This window comes from Geotrypetes seraphini, chromosome 12 (assembly GCF_902459505.1).
Source record: "Geotrypetes seraphini chromosome 12, aGeoSer1.1, whole genome shotgun sequence".
Lineage (NCBI taxonomy): Eukaryota > Metazoa > Chordata > Amphibia > Gymnophiona > Dermophiidae > Geotrypetes > Geotrypetes seraphini.
In genome coordinates this window covers 105,210,748-105,231,677 of record NC_047095.1, presented here as the reverse complement: position 1 = coordinate 105,231,677, position 20,930 = coordinate 105,210,748, and the positions used below count along the sequence as shown (strand labels likewise).

At 44.2% G+C, this 20,930-nt stretch overlaps 2 protein-coding genes across 2 annotated transcripts in view; both read left to right on the top strand.

Annotated features, from left to right (window-relative positions):
- LOC117346226 (vomeronasal type-2 receptor 26-like) overlaps window positions 1-2,609 on the top strand; it is a 44,957-nt gene extending 42,348 nt beyond the window's left edge. Inside the window, exon 5 of the mRNA XM_033915630.1 lies at window positions 1,708-2,609. Coding sequence (XP_033771521.1) covers window positions 1,708-2,609 — 902 coding nt within the window. The remainder of the gene's footprint in view (window positions 1-1,707) is intronic.
- Window positions 2,610-8,521: 5,912 nt separating this feature from the next.
- The window catches only part of LOC117346225 (vomeronasal type-2 receptor 26-like), an 83,672-nt gene continuing 71,263 nt past the window's right edge, over window positions 8,522-20,930 (top strand). The window contains exon 1 of the mRNA XM_033915629.1: window positions 8,522-8,594. Within this exon, the coding sequence (XP_033771520.1) occupies window positions 8,522-8,594 (73 nt within the window). The remainder of the gene's footprint in view (window positions 8,595-20,930) is intronic.

The following is a 20,930-nucleotide window of genomic DNA, read 5'->3' as shown; positions in this document are numbered from 1 at the left end:
TACAAATGAGATGGATGTCCATATGCTGGAAACATCTGGCATGAACATTTACTTTTAAAACCAAAAATGTCTAAATTACAAACCAGGCAAAACAAGTCACATGGCGGATTAGTGGCAGCAGATGAAATCCATATTATAATATAGTCACATAGGGATGGATACTGTATAGGACACCAGATTCGGCAGTCACCTAAAAAGCGGCTGAGAGTCGCACACTGGTCACATATATAGAATCATGTCTGCCATAAGGGGCAGACACCCAACACCACCTAACTGGCCCAATTCTCTAGCCAGTGCGCTTGTCACAGGTACTGGTTAGAGAATTGCACTTGATCCCTTGCCATCATCCCCTGAACCCCCACACATACCCGACAAGCAGGAGGAATGTCTACTCTCTCTCACAGAACCCTTGACCCCCCCCCCACCCACAAAATAAGCCAGGCAGTACATATTCCCACTCCCTCCTGACCTGGAACTCCCAAAAACAAACCAGGAAGGAGGAATGTCCACTCCCTCCTGTCCTGGAGCCATCACCCCTGAGTCAAGCTAGGTAGGAGAGATGCAGTTGAATGTCTGGCTGTAGGTATACGCACACCCTCGAGAAGGTTGACCCACCACTCCAAAATAGGGGTGTTTCCCTTCTAGGTGTATTCTGAGATACTCCAGGGAGGGTTGTAAGTTTCTGATTGGCTCATATGCCTAAGACCCCTCCCATAGGAGAGGCCAACTAGAGTGTTAAGCCACTTTTACTGTATCCTAGAATGCACTGAGAAGAGAAAGGCCCATCATTTTGGAGAGGCAGGCCAGCCAGCCTCCCAGAGGTGGCAAGAATCCCTCTGGTTGAACATTCAACTGATGGTAATTGGAGTTGGAGGAAGAGTTAGAGGTGTAGGATTGGTAGAGTTAGAGGTGGGGGTGTTCAGATTTGGGTGGCTAGAGTTTTGGGAGTTCAAGTTGGGGGGATGGTGGCAAGAAAGAATGTTCATCCCTCCTGCCCAGCATGCTTTGGGGGTTCTGGGGCAGGAGGAAGTGGACATCCTGCCTGGCTTACTTTGTGGGTGATGGTTTAGCGGTTCTGATGGAAAGGAGTTCGCATCTATCCTGTCAACCAACTTTGTGCGGTGATTCCTGCCATGATTGCTCAGCTGATTGTGGCAGGGAGATGTCCTTGCCACAATCATCTCAGTAGCCATGCCTAATTAAAATGTAGGCAAACACTTTTGCTGACCTACATTTCAGTCATCTAACATAGCCCTAGGGAGATGGTTAGGGCTGCTTAAATTCACCCATGGCCACTTCCAGGTGAAATCACACTCAAGTCCAGCCTTGGGTGAGCTTAAGTGTCCTGACATGTCTCCCTGCACCCATGATGGATGTCTACACTGTAGGTGGCCTGCCTCAAGGTTTTGTTTTAGAAACCATGCATCCTGATTGGCTGGTTAGATAGTCGTAGGATGCTTATCCCTACCTAAAATCAGGACTCCATTTAAAGAATTTGCCCCATAGTCCTCAACATTTAGGAGCAGCCTAATCTTTAAAGTTGTCAACTATGAACACTAGATCCAGATGTTGTTGGCTTAGGTTCCATAGCAGCTTTTTGTAATTTGTGTTTCTTTTTTATTATTATGATAACTCCAGTTAATGAAAGTATCAAACCTTTCAGAGGGGTTTAATACTGATGCTATTTATGATATTCTTCATTCTTAGATGGAGACACTTGTTGGAAGTGCCCAGACGACCAATGGCCCAATCAAAAAAGAGATTCCTGCATCCCAAAAATGATAACCTTCCTGTCTTATGAAGAACCTTTGGGGATAGCATTGACTTCCATCACTACTTTTTTCATTCTGCTCACTGTTGTCATCTTGGGAATCTTTATTTATTACAAAGACACTCCCATAGTGAAGGCTAACAACAGAAAGCTCAGCTATATTCTCCTTATCTCCTTCATATTCTGCTTCACCTGCTCCTTAATATTCATTGGACATCCAAACAAGGTGACCTGTATTCTCAGACAGACTGCTTTTGGGATCACTTTCACCATATCTCTGTCTTCAATCCTTTCAAAAACCATCACTGTGGTAATGGCCTTTTATGCCACCAAACCAGGAAGTAAGCTCCGGAAATGGATGGGTTCCAGGGTCTCACTTTCTATAGTCCTTTCCTGTTCCCTTCTTCAAACTATTCTGTGTCTTTCCTGGTTGTTCACTGCTCCCCCATTCCCTTATTTTAACATGCACTTAGAAACAGGAAAAATATTAATTGAATGTAATGATGGATCTGTCATTGCATTTTATTGTGTTCTGGGTTATCTGGGATTTTTGGCTGGAATCAGCTTCATTGTAGCTTTCCTAGCAAGAAATCTGCCTGACAGTTTCAATGAGGCCAAGTACATCACCTTCAGCATGCTGGTCTTCTGCAGCGTCTGGATCTCCTTCATCCCAACATACTTGAGCTCCAAGGGGAAGTACATGGTGGCAGTAGAAATATTTGCTATTCTGGCCTCCAGCGCTGGACTGTTGGGTTGTATCTTTTTCCCTAAATGCTACATTATTCTGCTGAGACCTGATAAGAACAACAGAAATTACCTAATAAAAACAATTGGATGAAATATTCAAAGCCATGTCATGACACTGATAAACAGATACATTATCATTTGATCTTTATTTCTGATGTTCAGTGGAGATCTCAGTTGATGTAAGATTACTAAATATGTAATCCTCAGTTTAAATAGAAATGTTGAAAATGAGAACTTCTAGTCCATATCACTAAGAGGTTCTCAAGCTAGTTACCAGGACACACCTATTCTGTCAGGATTTCAGAATATCCACAATTAATGTATGTCTGTTTGATAGGGCCTTATAATTGATAAGAAACAATGATCTAATCTAATCTAATCTAAACCTTAAGTTTATATACTGCATCATCTCCATGAGAATGGAGCTTGACACGGTTTACAAGAACTTAAAATAGTGGGTAGAGAAGAAGAAAAAGGATTACATGAACTTATGTGTAGAAGGGGGGAAGGATAGAGCTACAATTTGCTGAAAAGCCAGGTTTTCAGTTGTTTGCGGAATAACTGAAGGGAGCTCAGGTTCCGCAGCGGGGTGGTGAGGTCGTTACAAAGACCTGTGATTTTGAAGAGAAGGGATTTTCCCAGTTTGCCTGAATAGTGGATGCCGCGTGGAGAGGGGAAGGCTAGTTTAAGCCTTTGGGCAGTTCTGGAGGAGTCGGGACTGGAGGAGTTGAAAGACAGTGGGATAAGAGGAGGCAGGATTCCGTGAATGATCTTGAAAGCCAGGCAGGAACATTTGAAATGGATTCTGGAGATTATTATATGATATTATTTTATTATATGATAGTGATAGTTTTGCATTCATTGTCATTCATGGAGGAGTTGACTAATGGTTAGGTCTGATTCCTGCTGCAGCTCCTTGTGAGCCTCTTCAAGTCACTTCACCCTCTAACCACTACTTCACTCCTCTGTTCTTTTCTGTAATGTGATATTCTGTGGATATGGCTGGTTACAGAATTGGCAACATAGAATTTAGATATCATAAGAACATAAGAACATAAGCAGTGCCTCCGCCGGGTCAGATCATAGGTCCATCCTGCCCAGCAGTCCGCTCCCGCGGCGGTCCAAACAGGTCACGACCTGTCTGAATCACCAGAAGGGGCCCCCTTGCCACCTTGGTTTCCCATTGAGTCCTATCTTCCCATTGAAGTCCTAACCCTCCGGTCTTGCACATGCACTACCTGGTTGGGTTTCTATACTTATTACCTGGTTAGCTTTCTATACCTGTGTTACATCCCAGCACCTCTCTCAGTATCCCACAATCCCTTTATCCCTCAGGAATCCGTCCAATCCCTGTTTGAATCCCTGTACCGTACTCTGCCTGATCACTTCCTCCGGTAGCGCTTTCCAGGTGTCCACGACCTTTTGGGTGAAAAAAAACTTCCTTGCATTTGTTTTGAACCTATCTCCCTTCAGTTTCTCCGAATGCCCCCTCGTACCTGTTGTCCCCTTCAGCCTGAAGAATCTGTCCCTATCCACCCTCTCTATGCCCCTCATGATCCTGAAGGTCTCTATCATATCTCCCCTGAGCCTCCTTTTTTCCAGAGAGAAGAGCCCCAGCCTATCCAACCTCTCGGCGTATGGGCAGTGTTCCAGCCCTCTTACCAGTTTCATTGCTCTCCTTTGGACTCTCTCAAGTACTGCCATGTCCTTCTTGAGGTATGGCGACCAATATTGAACACAGTATTCCAGATGTGGACGCACCATCGCGCGATACAATGGCATGATGACTTCCCGCGTCCTGGTTGTTATGCCCCTCTTTATGATGCCCAGCATCCTGTTGGCTTTTTTCGAGGCTGCTGCGCACTGCGCAGATGGCTTCAGTGATGCATCCACCAGCACACCCAAGTCTCTCTCTAGACTGCTGTCTCCCAGCAATGCCCCCCCCAATTTGTAGTTGAACAACGGGTTCTTTTTCCCTATATGCATGACCTTGCATTTTTCCAAGTTAAAGCGCATTTGCCATTTGTTTGCCCAGTCTTCCAGCTTGTCCAGGTCCCTTTGCAGGTCCTCACACTCCTCCCTGGATCTAACTCTGCCGCACAGTTTGGTATTGTCTGCAAATTTTATAACCTCGCACTTTGCCTCCTTTTCCAGGTCATTGATAAATATGTTGAAGAGTAACGGCTCCAGCACCGATCCCTGTGGCACACCGCTCGTGACTCCCCGCCAGTCAGAATATTGTCCCTTTACTCCGACCCTCTGCAGTCTACCCGACAGCCAGTGCTTGATCCATCTGTGCACATCCCCTCCCACCCCGTGGTTCCACAGCTTCCTAAGCAGCCTTTCATGTGGCACCTTGTCAAAAGCCTTTTGAAAATCGAGGTAAATGATGTCTATGGGTTCCCCATTGTCCACCCGACTGCTTATTCCCTCAAAGAAGTACAAAAGGTTCGTTAAGCATGACCTTCCTTTACAGAATCCGTGCTGGCTTGTTCTCAGTAGGCCATTTCTCTCGATGTGCTTGCAAATACCATCCTTGATCATAGCTTCCACCATCTTCCCTATAATTGAAGTCAGGCTCAAGGGCCTGTAGTTCCCGGGGTCACCCCTCGATCCCTTCTTGAAGATAGGTGTGACATTCGCCAGTTTCCAGTCCTCTGGTACCTCTCCAGTTTTCAAGGATAGGTTGCAAACATGCTGGATTGTGCCCGCTATTTCTTGTCTTAGTTCCTTCAGAACCCTTGGGTGGATCCCGTCTGGGCCCGGCGATTTGCCGCATTTTAACCTGTCTATCTGTTTGAGGACATCCTCCTTACTTACCTCTATGTGTTCAAATTTTTCAGCCTGTTCCTCACTTATGAGCTCCTCTGAATCCGGTATGTTAGATGTGTCTTCTCTCGTGAAAACCGACGAGAAGAACGTGTTCAACCTCTCAGCTACCTCTTTATCCTCCTTAATCACTCCCTTCCTATCCCCATCGTCCAACGGCCCCACCTCCTCTCTCGCTGGTCGCTTCCCCTTTACGTAACTGAAGAATGCCTTGAAGTTCTTCGCCTCCCTGGCCAGCCCCTCTTCGTAGTTCCCTTTTGTTTTTCTAACCTCCCGGTGGCATTCCTTTTGGCATTTCCTGTGCGCCTGGTGATTTTCCTCCGTTGGGTCCTTTTTCCATCTCCGGAAGGATACTTTTTTGTCATTTATTGCCCTCTTTGCTTCTGTTGAGATCCAAACCGGGTCCTTTGATCGCTTGTTCTTGCCGCCTTTCCTGAAACTGGGGACGTACATTCTTTGTGCTTCCTGCAGGGTATCCCTGAATAGGGTCCAGGCGCTTCCTACAGTCTCCATCCTAAGGATGTTTCTGAGCTTTCTCCCCGCCATTTCCCTCATAGCAGCATAGTTCCCTTTCCTGAAGTTGAGCGCAGTTGTTGCGGTCCTCCTTACTGTGGGTGTCCCCCTTTCTAATGTGAATCTGATCGCATTGTGGTCACTGTTGCCTAGTGGTCCTCCCACTTCTACCCCTCTTGCAGGCCCCCCTAATCCGTTTAGGATGAGGTCAAGAGTAGCACTCCCTCGCGTCGGTTCCCTGACTAGTTGCTCCATGAAGCAGTCCCTCACAGCTTCTACAAATCCTGTTTCCCTAGCGCAGTTGGAGTGACCCGTACTCCAGTCAATCCCCGGGTAGTTGAAGTCCCCCATCACTGTTACACTTCCAGTCCTGCATTCTTGTCTCAGTTCAGCTTCCAAGTCGTGTCCGACTCCTTCCGGTGTACCAGGTGGGCGATAGTACAGCCCCAGTTTTATGCCTGCACCCTTGTTTCCCGGCAATTTGACCCATAGTGATTCCAGCCCCTCTGCCTTCGTTGCCATATCCATCCCGACTGAGTAGATAGAGTCCTTTATATATAGTGCTATGCCTCCCCCCTTCTTGTGGGTCCTGTCCCTCCTGTAGAGCTTGTACCCTGGCAGCGCCACATCCCATTGATTCTCCTCTGTCCACCATGTTTCTGTAATTCCAATTATATCCAGGTCCTCCCCCTTGGCCATGACCTCTAGTTCACCCATCTTGGCCATGAGGCTTCTTGCATTTGCGTATAAGCACCGCAGGTCCCGTCGTTTTTCCTCCACCTCTGTATTTACCTGGGCCGCCTCCCCTTGAATTTCGGGCAGTTCTCCTGTTCCCTGTGCTTCTGCTTTGCCCTCAGCCTTTACACTCGTAGCTTTCGGTTTCCCCACATTCCCGCCACCCCACTTCCCCGCTTTTCCTCTGGGTTTTCTAGCCCTACCGGCCCCCTCCTGGGCTATCATCCCTTGAGCCTCCATTTGATCCCCCTCACCTTGTGGCACCTCTATATTGCCCTCAGCTTTTGCCCTCGTGCCACCCAGTCCCCTTGTGTCTCCATGCCCCTTAGTCTCCTCCCAGCAAGCTCCCCTTACCTGATGTTTCCCTCGCTGTCTGATCATAAGATCCACCGGTCTCTCTACTTCCTCCTTGCAGTCAGCCCGTTCAGCATCTGTTCTGGATACTGTTGTCCGAATCGTCAACATCAGATCAGCTGTCGGCTTTCCCCCTCTCCTCAGTTTAAAGCCCTCTCGATCTCCTTCCTCACATTGGCTGCCAGTAGTCTAGTTCCCGCTGTGCTCAGGTGCAGGCCGTCACGCTGGTAGAGCTTACTCTTTCCCCAGAAGGACGTCCAGTTCCTCACAAAGTGGAAGCCCTCCTCCTGGCACTATCTCCTCAACCATGCATTCACAGCCTGGAGTTCTATCTGCCTATCAGGGGCCATTGTGGTCCCACTCCAGTGTCTTTGACTTTCTGAAACTTTTATGATGCCGCGTTAGCGGTTTAACACGCTTAATAACACGCGCTAACTTGCCGGCCACACTAGCCACTACCACCTCCTCTTCAACAGGTGGTAGTTTTTTGGCTAGCGCGGGGGTTTGCGCGCGGTAAAAAAGGTGCGTGCGATAAAGCCGCTAACGCGGCTTCATAAAATGAGCCCTAAATATCCTGAAATCTAATTCTTTGTTAGAGCCATTTCAGTGAGTTCACAAATAAAATCTTTGATACTTTCAAAACCGTCCTAATGATTGAGATAGCTGCTTTCTGGGATGTATTAGCAGAAAGGGCTCCTTTTACAAAGGTGCATTAGGGCCTTAACACGTGGAATAGCGCGTGCTAAAATACCATGCGCGCTAGCCGCTACCGCCTCCTTTTAAGCAGGCAGTAGTTTTTCGGCTAGCATGCTTATATGTGCGCTAAAAACGCTAGTGCAACTTAATAAAAGGAGCCCAAAGTGATTCAACATCAAGTGTCTCCAAAAGAAAATCTGCACCACCTGATGTAATTATTTCTAAAATGTTTATAGCAACGTGGAGTCTGTTACATATGATGCAATAATTGTGATGATAACAATGTATTTTCATACAATTTTTTCTGATTCTTCAATTGTTTACATTATAAAGTTTGAAATGTCAATAAAGATTTACAAAAAAAAAAAAAAATGTTGATAGCAACGTGGAATCTGTTACGTATGATGCAAATAAAGGAATGAGGGTTCTTTAAAATCTCTGTAAAAATAAGCAGGGGTTCTAAATTTGATCCAATGACAGATACTCTTTTGCTACCTCATAGTGAAGTGAGCAATGTATGAATTTCAGGCAGCAAACAACGTGAACAACAGAGTGGATGGAAATCAGAGGGGGGCTATATTGTACAGAGGAACAAATTTATTCCATCAAGTTGAGAATCAACACCTCTTGCTCCACAGTAAAACAGTAGAATTACTAGATGAATCAACATGAATTGTGAGTCAGCCTAAAAGGCCTTCATCAAGAGTGCATAACTAAATAGAAATATCAATTAAGGCTCAAATTCTGTATAATATGCCCTAAGTTAAGTGGTGAGAGATATCCTACCGCTAATTAACGTAATTGTTTTAATTGGTGATAAAAAGCATGATAATTCACCATATCATTTAAAATCAATTAAAATCTAGTTTAAAAACAATGGAGATACCTGAGGGTACACCCAAGTTGGCCGCTGTTAACCCATCTACAATGTCACCTTATGACCTGAAAGGTAGGTGCTAGAAATTTAGGACTTGAAAACCCCGGTCTTCTTTTCTGGTAACACTAAATTTACCCACAATGGAAACAAGTCAACTGAATTGTCCAATAATCCAAACAGACTTGTCTAATAAATTATCTCTAATCGAATTCACTTCATACGCTAACTCTGCTCTCAGATGCCTGCACTGTATAAGCATGAACACTTTTTTACAGTCTTTGCAGGACAGAGGCATAAGTTTTATTTTGCTACAACCAAGATATCGGCACCAGAGTTACAAAGAGATAAATGACGGTTTCAGTTATTTATTCTGCACATAAAGCACTTTATATAAGTTACAAGCATAGAGTATTAGCACTTTTTCAAGTTCACAGGCACTGAGCTCGATGAAAGATATCTCTGTCCTGCAAAGACTGTAAAAAATTGTTCATGATTATACAGTGCAGGCATCTGAGAGCTCAGTTAGATTAAGAAGTGAATTTGATTATAGATAATTTATTAGACAAGTCTTCTTTTCTGGTAGCCACAATTTTGTAAATGGTACAGTTTAAAGAATCCACACAGAAGTTAAACATTTTTAATTGCCTTAATTGGCATGATAATTTAAAATACCATTACAAGCTAATTAAAACATGATTCATTTAAGTTCCTTGCAGAAATCGGCATGGTGCCTACTTGCACCTACCTGAAAAGTAGGCATGGTTAGGGACAGAGTTTCAGTGTGGAATGACTTAGGTGTTGGCAGTCATCTACTTTAGGTGCTGATAAATTAGGTCACAGAAACACTGATCTAATATATTGTCACCCAACATTATGATGGCTACTAGTGTCTTAAATCAAGTTACGTGCCACTAGCCATGATTCTGCAAAGGGCACCTAATTTTGAATGGCGCCTACCAAGTTAAGAACTGATTGTAGAATCAAGGTCTAAATATTTAAAATAAGAAATCATATATAATAAATTACATATCCATAAAATATCATCAGTAGTATAGAGATAAAATATAAATAATGAGATGCAATAAGTGCACAATAAAAAGTGAAGCACTGAAATGTAAAATATAGCCAGTGGCGTAACTAGGGTATGTGGCACCCGGGGCCCATCATTTTTTGACACCCCCCCATGTAAAAAAATATTTTTGTAATAACCATGAAAAATAAATGGTCATAATAGAAACAGGCATTGAAAATTTTCTTTTATTGAACCTCATATATGTAACCATTAATCCAAACATAACATAAATTATATCTGAATTGTCATGACATCAGAAGTACATATGAAACATAGAAACATAGAAATAGATGGCAGATAAGGGCCACGGCCCATCTAGTCTGCCCACCCTAATGTCCCTCCCCTACCTTTGCCCTGTGAATAGATCCCATCTGCCGATCCCATTTGGCCTTAAAATCAGGCATGATGCTGGCCTCAATCACCTGTAGTGGAAGACTATTCCAGCGATCAACCACTCTTTCAGTGAAAAAGAATTTCCTGGTGTCACCTCGTAGTTTCCCGCCCCTGATTTTCCACGGATGCCCTCTTGTTGTCGTGGGACCCTTGAAAAAGAAGATATCTTCCTCCGCCTCAATGCGGCCCGTAAGATACTTGAACGTCTCGATCATGTCTCCCCTCTCTCTGCACTCCTCGAGTGAGTATAGCTGTAATTTGTCAAGCCGTTCTTCATATGGAAGATCCTTGAGTCCCGAGACCATCCGGGTGGCCATTCTCTGCACCGACTCCAGTCTCAGCACATCCTTGCGATAATGCGGCCTCCAGAATTGCACACAGTATTCCAGGTGGGGCCTATGTTTCTATGTTTCTATATGGAGTAGTTGCAGGTGATGCTTGGGACAGTTCTGATTGTATTAGTTCAGTTTTATGTGTTTTTTGAATAGAAGGGTTTTTATTTCTTTTTTGAAGGTTTTGTAGTTTGTGGTCGAGGTCAATAGGTTGTAGAGTTGGGGGTTGAGTGTTAGGAGGTTGTCAAACAGTTTTTTTTCTTTTGACGATTTTGGTTGGAGGGTGTGTGAATGTTGCGTGAGTTCTCCTATGTCTGGTTGAAGTGGATTTAATTATTTAGCTGAAGAAATTAGTAAACCCCCCATTCCACACACATTAATTCTCTTCCATTTTTGTTCCCATTCTAAAAAACACTGATAAGTTCCCAGAAAAAAATAGGCCCCTACGATGAGAACATAACATAAGAATAGCCTAACTGGGTCAGACCAATGGTCCATCATGCCCAATAGCCCATTCTTATGGTAACCAATCCAGGTCACTAGTACCTGGTCAAAACCCAAAGAGTAGCAACATTCCATGCCACCGATCCAAGGCAAGCAGACACTTCCCCCATGTCTTATTAACAGACTATGGACTTTTCCTCCAGGAATTTGTCCAAACCTTTCTTAAAACCAGCAACGCTATCTGCTTTTACCATAACTTCTGGCCACATCATTTTTAAGCTTAGATCTTTCCTTCCAAACAGATACCTTGCTAGATGTCAAATACATAAAGAACAAGGTAACTTCACAAGGACTTAGCTGTGTAGGAAATGTGAATCTCCTCATACACCCACCATATAGTGCAAAAATGTGCAAAGGTCTGGTATTTTCTTTCGATCACTACATAGCCTAATGCCACACAAGCAGCACTGTTACAAACATATTCTGAAGGTCAATGCTAAGGTTAACAAAGTTTCCTTCCTTGGACCACAAGGAGATACTGACAAACCACTGGAAGAGATCCCAAAACAACTACCCAGGCACAACACCCAAAGACCCACTCAGTGTGTGAACCAGTTGAGTGGAGTGGACTAACTGAGGGGTGGAAATGAGCCCGGAGTTTGCTCAGCAGAATTTCCCAGACCACCTCTTCCTCTCAACACATTGACATGCTGCCGCCACCACCACCACCATTAGGAACACCTCATCAGGTAGGCCAGCAATGCTTATAAACTTTATAAAACACATTATTATATTTTCTTAAAAAGCACATATTTTAACTGAACTCTCTGAAAGTCTTGCCATTCACAAAAATAGAAGGAAGAAAAGTTCCCATTTCCTGCTGTCTCATGTCCCCGGTCTATACAATATTTTTCTTCTGCAGACCCTTCAAAAGTCTGACCAAATCCTCATTTCACTTGCATTATAAAGTACTGAGGATGCCATCTCTCTCCAATCCCAGGTCCTAAAGTCTAAGACAGTAGCGCAAACTAGTGCTGCCCGATTCAAGAAAAAAAAATAAAAATTTTGATTCGATTCAGCCTATTGAATAGGTTTTTCGATTCAACTTTCCTACCCAATTGGGTGTTTGTTTTTTTTTCCTCTCTGTTAAATCCTAGCTCACGTTTACGGTCTAACACCAGCTCTGGCAGGATACACATTTCAAATCTGACATATTGTAATCACAAAACAGAAAATAAAATTAGTTTTTCTACCTTTTGTTGTCTGGTTATTTTTCGAATCTTGTTGGTCCAAGGCTCTGGTTGTCTTCTGATAACTTGCTTGCCAGGGTCTCCTTCTTCCTTCTTTCTGCATGCTAACCATCAATCTGCCATCTCTGTCCTCCCCGTTTCCCTTCCCTCCCCAGGAGGTCTGGCATCTATCCTTTTTTTGTCTCCCTCCACAGATCCTTCTTTTCTTAACTACCCTTTCATCCAGCATCTCTCCCTCCTTCCCTACCACCCCAGGGTCCACCATCTCTCCCTTTCTTTTCCCAACTACCCTACTATCCAGTATCTCTATCCCCCCTCCACTCCATCCCTTGTGTCCAACTTCTCTCCCTTTCTGTTCCTTCCCTCTCTAAAAACCATGGTCCATCATCTCTTCCCTCTTCTCTATTTTCAGACCATTATTTCTTCCCACCCAAAGTCCGGCATATGCACGTCTCTTTGAACCCCCCATTCCCTCCGTGTATTTCTATACAAGGGCCCCCCTCCCTGAAGGCCTGTCCCCCCTTAAAGGTCTGCATCCCACCCCTGAAGGCCTGCACTCCCCCCGAAGGCCTGCAACCCGCCTGAAGGCCTGCACCCCCCGCGAAGGCCTGCACCCCCCCTTGAAAGCCTGCCTGCCTGCCTGTCCCCCCTTGAAGGCCTGCCTGCCTGCCTGCTTGATCCCCTTGAAGGCCTATCCCCCTCTTGAAGGCCTGTCCCCCCTTGAAGGCATGCACCCCCCGAAGGCCTGTCCCTCCCTTGAAAGCCTGCCTGCCTGTCCCCACCTTGAAGGCCTGTCCCCCCTTTGAAGGCCTGCCTATCCCCCCCTTGAAGGCCTGCCTGCCTGTCTTTCACCCTCCCCCTCCCCCTTGAAGGCATGCCTGCCTGCCCGCCCCACCCCGAAGGACCGCTCGCCCCCCTGGCCTCCCTACAACATCTATGAAGCAGCCCGCAGCGGGATCGCGATGTCAGCGATCCCTGTGCTGCTTCAGAGCTGCTTCCTCCGCCGCGGTCCCACCCCTCCTCTGACGTCAGAGTAGGGAGTGTGCGACTGTATTTACAGTGTATACAGTAGGCAGGAAATATGAAACATACACAGAAAACTTTTCAAGGGTTTCCTGTGCTAGGAACTAGCCGGGATTGAACACTGTCAGGATGACGACACACAAGCAATAAGTTTCGGAGCTTATCTATTCATATAGGCCTGGATTCTCAAACTGGCACTGATATCAGCAGCAGCCTTAAAAGTGGCCTCCAATCGCATGTCAATCACACTTCGGTGCTGGTTTCAAAATTGTGCCGACACTAAAATATTTTCTCCAAGTCTTCATCATTTTTGAAAGAATGTTGGGTTGTGGACATTCAGTGCTTGCATCAGGATATCAGCTGCATTGGGTGTCCAGAAGTCAGTGTTAATCAACAGTGTAAACTCTTTAGTGGCAATATTTATACTGTTAACCAGATATAGTTAGGAACAGTCTGCTTGATGTCCTAATTTTATTTAGTTATAGCAGTGTCCCACAGTCTTTCTCAAGCTGCGGCACATTAACTTAGTGGCTGCAGCAAGAGACACTTGGAATTGTGGAGACATAACTATGATAAGATCATGCACATGTGTGATATCATCACGTTGTTGTCTCTGCATGCACAAAGGCCCTTCAGTTGAGCCCTGAGTTGCCAGTGGGGGTGCCAGAAAAGAAAAGGGCCAGAGAGAATGAGAGGCACTGGTACTGGCTGATTACCTACAGTATGTGCCTCCCTCTGCATGAAGCACATCCTGTAAGAAGTCAGCCGTGCCTCTCCTCCTTCCAAGTGTATCACGGCACACCTGAAATCCCAGGAGGCACACAATATATGATACACTGAGCTACATGTTAGAGGTCTGAATATGGCTGGTAACCCTTTAATACTATGGGGTTCATAATAATAAAAAAAATGTCTAAAAAGTGGCCTAAATGGCTACTTGGACAATCAAAAAGCCTGATCGTCCAAGTACCCATAATCAAAGCTAGTTTTAGACGTATCTAAAACCAGCTTAGGCCTTTCCCCTGCCTCTAAACGCACAGAGAGAAAATAGGCATTTTTAGAGGAGGGGAAAGGGTGGGCGGTGGGCCGACCTAGACCTAGGTGTGTAGCAGGTATAACCAAAATTTTAGGCAGGTTGGCTAGTCGGCACTTATACGAAGATGAAGTCAGAACAGGCCTAAGTGCCAAAAAAGGGGCCGTAGAGCTGATCGTGGCTGCTGCGATCAGCTCAGCAGCCCCAGCAACCTGCCTACCCCCTACAACAATGATCGTGGCAGGAGAGATGCCTCATCTCCCCTACAACGATGCCATCACTCCTCTATCCAAACTGCTGTGACCCACGGCAGGAGAGATGCCCTATCTCTCCTGCCGTGGGTTGCGGCAGTTCAGGTAGAGGAGTGATGGCATCGCGGTAGAGGAGATGAGGCATCTCTCCTGCCGCAATACATCACCCCCCAACAACATCGGGACAAGAGGGAGCCCAAGCCCTCTTGCCGTGCGATCCCCAACCCCATCAATTACATTCAGGGCAGGAGGGAACCCAAGCCCTCCTGCCCCGTGATCCCCAACTTCCCTTATTACATTCAGGGCAGGAGGGAACCCAAGCCCTCTTGCCCCGTGATCCCCAACCCCTGATTATGTTTGGGGCAGGAGGGAACCCAAGCCCTCCTGCCCCGCGATCCCCAATCCCCTCCAAGTCCGATCCGGCCAGGAGGGAGCCCAAGCCCTCCTGGCCTCTCACCCCCCACCTCCTACAAGATCGGGCAGGAGGGAGCCCAACCCCTTCTGCCCAGGCAGACCCCCTTACCCCCTACCCCCACTACAATATGGGCAGGAGGGATCCCAGGCCCTCCTGCCCTTGACACAACCCCCCAACCCGGCCCATGTGGCTAAGACCCCACCCACAGGAGGGGCTTAAGACTCCCGGGCCTATTCTTGTTATCCCAGGTGCCTTAGGTGGGGTTTCAGCTGCCTGGGCCAATCCGGCCCCATTCCAGAGCCGGCTGGCCTGCCGGATGGGCAGGCTTGGCACCTGTCCATCCGGCCAACATTTAACAGGTGTGGGGGTGGGATTGGGGATGGGGGTCGTGGGGTCAGCAGGGGGGTTGTGGATCGGCAGGAGGGGCATTCGTGGAATTGGGGATCAGTCGTTTGGGGGGGTTGTGTCGAGGGCAGGAGGGCCTGGGATCCCTCTTGCCATATTGTAGTGGGGGGTGGGGAATAGGGGTTGGACTCCCTCCTGGTCAGTTCAGACTCGGGGGGTTGTGGATCATGGGGCAGGAGGGCTTGGGTTCCCTCCTGCCCCGAACGTAATCGAGGGGGTTGGGGATCGCAGGGCAGGAGGGCTTGGGCTCCCTCGCCCCGATCTTCATGAGGGGTTCGGGGGTGCCGTGGGGCAAGAGAGCTTGGACTCTCTCTTGCCCCGATGTTGTGGGGGGCATGGATTCTGTAACCGGTGTTGTTTTTGACAGACACCGGTTACAGAATCCAGCTTTTAGGTGAAGGATTGGTTCCTCCTTTGCCTAAAAGCCCTTGTGTTGGACGTTTGGGGCTTAGGCGCTTTTTAGGTTCATTATGGGGTATAAGTTTAGACGTAGTGTGGTGGTCTGGGCATTTAAACAGCTGAACGTAGAGGCAGGCCATTATTTTTTTAAAAACCTCCTTTTGATTGTTTTTTTGATTATGGACATTTTCCCTGCTTCTACTTTCAATGTTTAAGGCCTTAGGCCAAAAGGGGACTTAGACTCTTTTTTTGATTATGCCCCTCCACATGTGTAAAGATTTGAGTCCATGCACAATTTAACAATTTAATGAGCTAATTAGGGCTAATAATTGAACATTAAGAATCAATTATTCATGCTAATTAATAAGTGGAAATTCAGTGTGCATCTTTATAAAAATGTGCATGTAAATTTTTCTACATAAATCCAAAATGTGGGCATTGCCATTGGAAAGCCACAGTGAGGTTGAGCGTAATGTTGGAATCTGTGCACCTTATTTAGGCATGGGGGTTTACATATTATTATGCCTATAATTCAGCATGGATCCTGCCATCAAATGTTATTCCATAAAGAGCACCTACCTCAGATCAGCCTTACTAGAATGAAATTTAGCAATCATTTTTTGGGTGCAGACTTTGGCGTAGAGCGGGGAAAAAAGGTCCAGGTAGAAAAGTTGTCACTGCTGCAATAACTTCTTAAACCAAAAACCATAGTAATCTCAGCAGCTAGGTTTGCACTGCAGTGGTCATGGCAGTACTTCACTGGGCAAATGAGATTCAGTGACTTCCAGGTTCTACATTTCTGGTGCTTAGCTTTCATGAGAAACATGTCAAAAGAGGAACCTAACAGTTCCTGAGACCACTTCAAGTATTAACAATGCCCACAGAAGGTGCCTGCTTAGATGGTAAATTGGTACCAATTTTTAAATTGCATTTTAATTGATTTTTCATTGGTGCATTCAATTAAAACAATTGTTAGGCGTGCTTCTGTCGCCTATGACTGCCAAACTAGCAGTGTTGTTTTTAGAATTTGCTCCTAACTGTGCAACCTCTGACTCTGTCACAGCTCTGCCATGGAGTGCCCAGTACTTTCTGAAGACTTCTGAGGAGGTCAGAGAGAATACTCAGCAACACCATCCAGTTGGTGCCACTGAATTATCTCGCCTACTGATAGTCGTCTGATTTGAATTTTCAGCTCATAATGTGTCTCAGCAAAGATCCTGGATATCATTACAAAATAATACAGGCCCAATTTTTTTTTAATTTCTTGGTGTTGATTGAGAGATGATGCAGATCAGGAAATATGGCTGGTCAAGAAATAGCATCAGGATGTGAGAGAGGAAACCTGGAGAAGACAATGGACAAGAGAGAGCTTTGCAGGTCAAGAACGAGACACTGAGAATAAGTGCACATGCATGGCTGAGAGAGAAAATCAGGGTGATAGCAGTTTGAGAGAAAAGACTGAGAAATCAAAGGGGTTTTGAGGAGTAAGGGTGAAAACTGCTCAAAGTGTGTGAAATCATTGCCAAAGGAGAGAGAAGCAGAAGAGAAAATACTGCTCTTATGGGGGTTGATCTTACTACTATTAATTATTTTTATAGCACTACCAGATATACACAGTGCTGTTCAGAGTCAGAAAGAAGACGAAAATAGTCCCTGTTCGAAAGAGCTTACAATCTAAACAGACAAACAAGATGTCATGGATACTGTTAAGGGGAATGGTTAATCATCTGGCTGGGTTGGTGGACAGAGGAGTATGGTTAAGGATTTAAGGCTGTATCAAAAAGGTGGATTTTCAGTCTGCTTTTAAACAAAGTTAAGGGAGGGATTCGGAGGTCAAACTCAGGTAATTTATTCCAGGCAAAGGGGGCAGCTAGATGAAAGGAACAAAGTCTGGAATTGACAGTGGAGGAGAAGGGTACAGCTATGAGTATATTATCTGAGGAGCAAAATTCTAAGGAGAAAGAGAGAAGTATTGAGGGTCAACAGAATGTATATACTTTTAGCTCAATAGGAACAGTCGTGCGCAGTGGTGGATAGGGACCCAATTAAGTGATTTAAGGAGAGGGGTGACATGATCGTAGTAAGATTGGTAGAAAATGAGCTGTGCAGCAGAGTTTTTTTTTACAGATAGCAAGGGAAAGAGGCAACACTGCAGGACATCAGTTATAGGTAGATTGCAGTAATCTAAGCGTGAGGTTATGAGAGTGTGGACAAGGGTCTGGGTAGTTTTCTTAGAGAGGAAGGGGCAAATTTTGGTGACATTGAAGTGATGGGTCTTAGCAGCTTGTTGGATGTGCTCACAAAATGTGCTTGCAACTCCAAGGTTGCAAGCAAAGGAAACTGGAACGATGACAGTATTATTTACTGAAATGGAGAAAGGAGGAGGAAGATCAAAGGGTTTAGAAGGAAAAAGGAGTAGCTCAGTCATGGACAAATTTAGTTTCAGATGATGGCAGGATAACCAGGCAGCAATATCAGCCAAACAGGCAGAGATTGTTTCTTGCACATTAGATGGAATTTTGGGTGTAGAGAGGTTGATCAGGGAGTCATCAGCATATAGGTGATACTGGAAGCCATGGGTGGAGATCAGGGCACCAAGGAAAGAGGTATAGAGAGAGAAGAGGAGAGGTCCTAAAATAGAACCTTGGGGTACACCAACCACTAGCAGGGTAGCAGCAGAAGAGGACCCACCAACACATAAACTAAAGGTGTGTTGGGAGAGGTAGGAGGCAAACCAGGAGAGGACTGATACACGGAATCCAAATGAGGACAGTGTATCAAGGAGTAAGCTGTGATTAACAGTATAAAAGGCAGCAGACAGGTCAAGAAGGATGATCTTAGATCTGTCCATGAACAAGTCACTACAGACTTTAGTGAGATTTCCAAAAGTGAACCTGTTTTATAAAATTGTGTGCAATAAACCCACATAGAAGGATCCACACCAACAGGATGTACATGCAGGTGTTCACAGAGGCGTAGTTTGTGTAAAACATGGGAAGAGTTATAACATGCAAATGCATTTTATAAAAGGTGTTAAGTATACTATATGGAAATACTATAAACAGCTTCTGAATAGGTGTAACTGTGTGCATTGCAAGAACAAACTTGATAAGTCTTATATTTATTTAACTTTCTATACCATTCTCCCAGGAAAGCTCAGAATTGTATACATGAATTTATTCAGGTAGTCAAACATTTTTATCTGTCAGTCCTGATGGGCAATGGGGGATATAGGTGATCTGCTCAGGGTTGCAAGGAGCAGCATGGGTTTGAACCCACAATCTCAGGGTTTTGAGGCTGTAGCTTTAACCTCTGCACCACACTCTCCCTCACCAGAGATACTCATGTATAAACAGTGACTCCATCAGGAAATCAAATACCTGGTAGATTCTGATCATATAAGCATCTCTTCCACACCTACCTATTTTCTATTTCTACTCACCAGATGAACAAATTATTTTTGGGTATCATTATCTATTCAACTAAGTATTCTTGTAAAATTAATATTTGTGGCTCTGTTAATGAAGGGATGGCTTTTGCAAGGATATATTTTTTTAATAAGAGAAATAACCTATATTTAATATTACATGCACAGATCATTAGCAGATGTCCCTCAAGGATGAACTTTTGAGCAATAGGGTCAAAGAACCACCACATGGAGTCTCTATAGACTTTGGATCTCAGCTAGAAATACAGTTCAGCTCTGTCTGCATGAGACTTTCTCTGTCTCTCCTAACTGCTTTGTAGGCAGTTCAGAATGTGATTTCTCTTTTTTTTTTTTATATAATCTGTAATTCAATGATACAATTAGATTTGACTGTGAAAACACATAGAGCATCTCCTGCAAAATCCAATTCCTAAAAGAAAAGGCTTTTGAAAGATGGGAGCTTACCTGGTTCTACTTGTATTGATGTTTTATGATGTGTTGTGGAAGTCCATTGAGCAGCAATGTAAGCTGGAACAAACTTTACAATCTTCAAAAGGATATTACAAGGATGGGGACATCATAATTGGGGCAATTGTAACTGTGAGATATTTTCAAATAACTGATCATGTGTCCTTCACAACTCCCTTCTGTAATGGAAGAACCCAGTAAGTACCATCAGTGTTTAGCTCCCATCAAAGATGCAATTGTCAGTCTTAACTACAGAGATATCTTTAGATGCTGAGGTTTTCCTTGGATGTAAAATTTCCCTCCCATTATGCTCACCATAAGCATAGGTACTGAAAGAAATGTTAAAAAATGTTATTTATTTAAAAAAATATTGGGGGATTTTCAAGAAGATGTCCAAGACAAAGCTTGGATGTCCTGCTTGTAAAGTCTAAAATACCTGCCCATCTCACAGCATTTTTGGAATGAAAATGCATCAAGGTTTCCTGTTCACGAATATGTGAGAACGTGCAAAATGAACAGCCACTTCATAAAATTAACCATTCAAATAATAAATGCCAAAAATCCAGGGTCAGGGAATCTAGTAACATTTTAACAGAAAGGCCACATAGATGTCCTTGCAGAGTAAAGAGGCTGCCTAGTGTAGTGGACTGAAATTTGGGACAGCCAGGTTCATATCCCCCTATAACTCTTTTATTTGAAAAGCTGAGCCCTCCAGGAACAGGGAAATACTTGCTTTATTTTGTACATCTCCCCAATAGCCTTAAAGCTTGCAAGTTTCATAAATATTTAGGTACTGTAAGTAAATGTTTGTTTCTGGAGGGCTTACAATTTAAAGGCAAAAAAATAAAAAAATTGAAGAGCTGAAGTGGAATTTGGACCTAAGTCCCCTGGTTTACAGTCCACTGCCCTGACCACTAGAGTTATTCCTTGGATTTGCTTTTTTTTTTTAATATTTTTTATTCTTTTTTTAAATTCTTACATCAAGTGAAATACATGTAATACATTCAATTATGAAAAAACACTTGAAATTATTATTAAATGTTCTTACAATGTGAATTAAATAAACCCTTTATCAGAATTTTATATCATATTAATATTACAATAGTTTTCCCTCCCTACCCCTTCTATATGTTCTATACATGTGTTATTATATCTGATCAATAGAATAATTTGTCAATGGTCCCCATATTTTATTAAATTTTTTAATATAACCTTGTTGTAATGCCAATACTTTTTCCATTTTATATATATGACAAATTGAATTCTACCAAAAAGTGTAATTCAATTTAGTGTAATCCTTCCAGTTCTGAGTAATTTGCTGTATAGCGACCCCTGTTAAAATTAATAAAAGTTTATTATTGTTAGCTGAAATCGGACTTTGTGTTCTCATTGCTGTTCCAAATAATATTGTATCATATGATGGTCCAACATGATTTTCTAATAAATTATTAATTTGGGGCCAAATTAATTTCCAAAAGGAATTAATGCAGGGACAA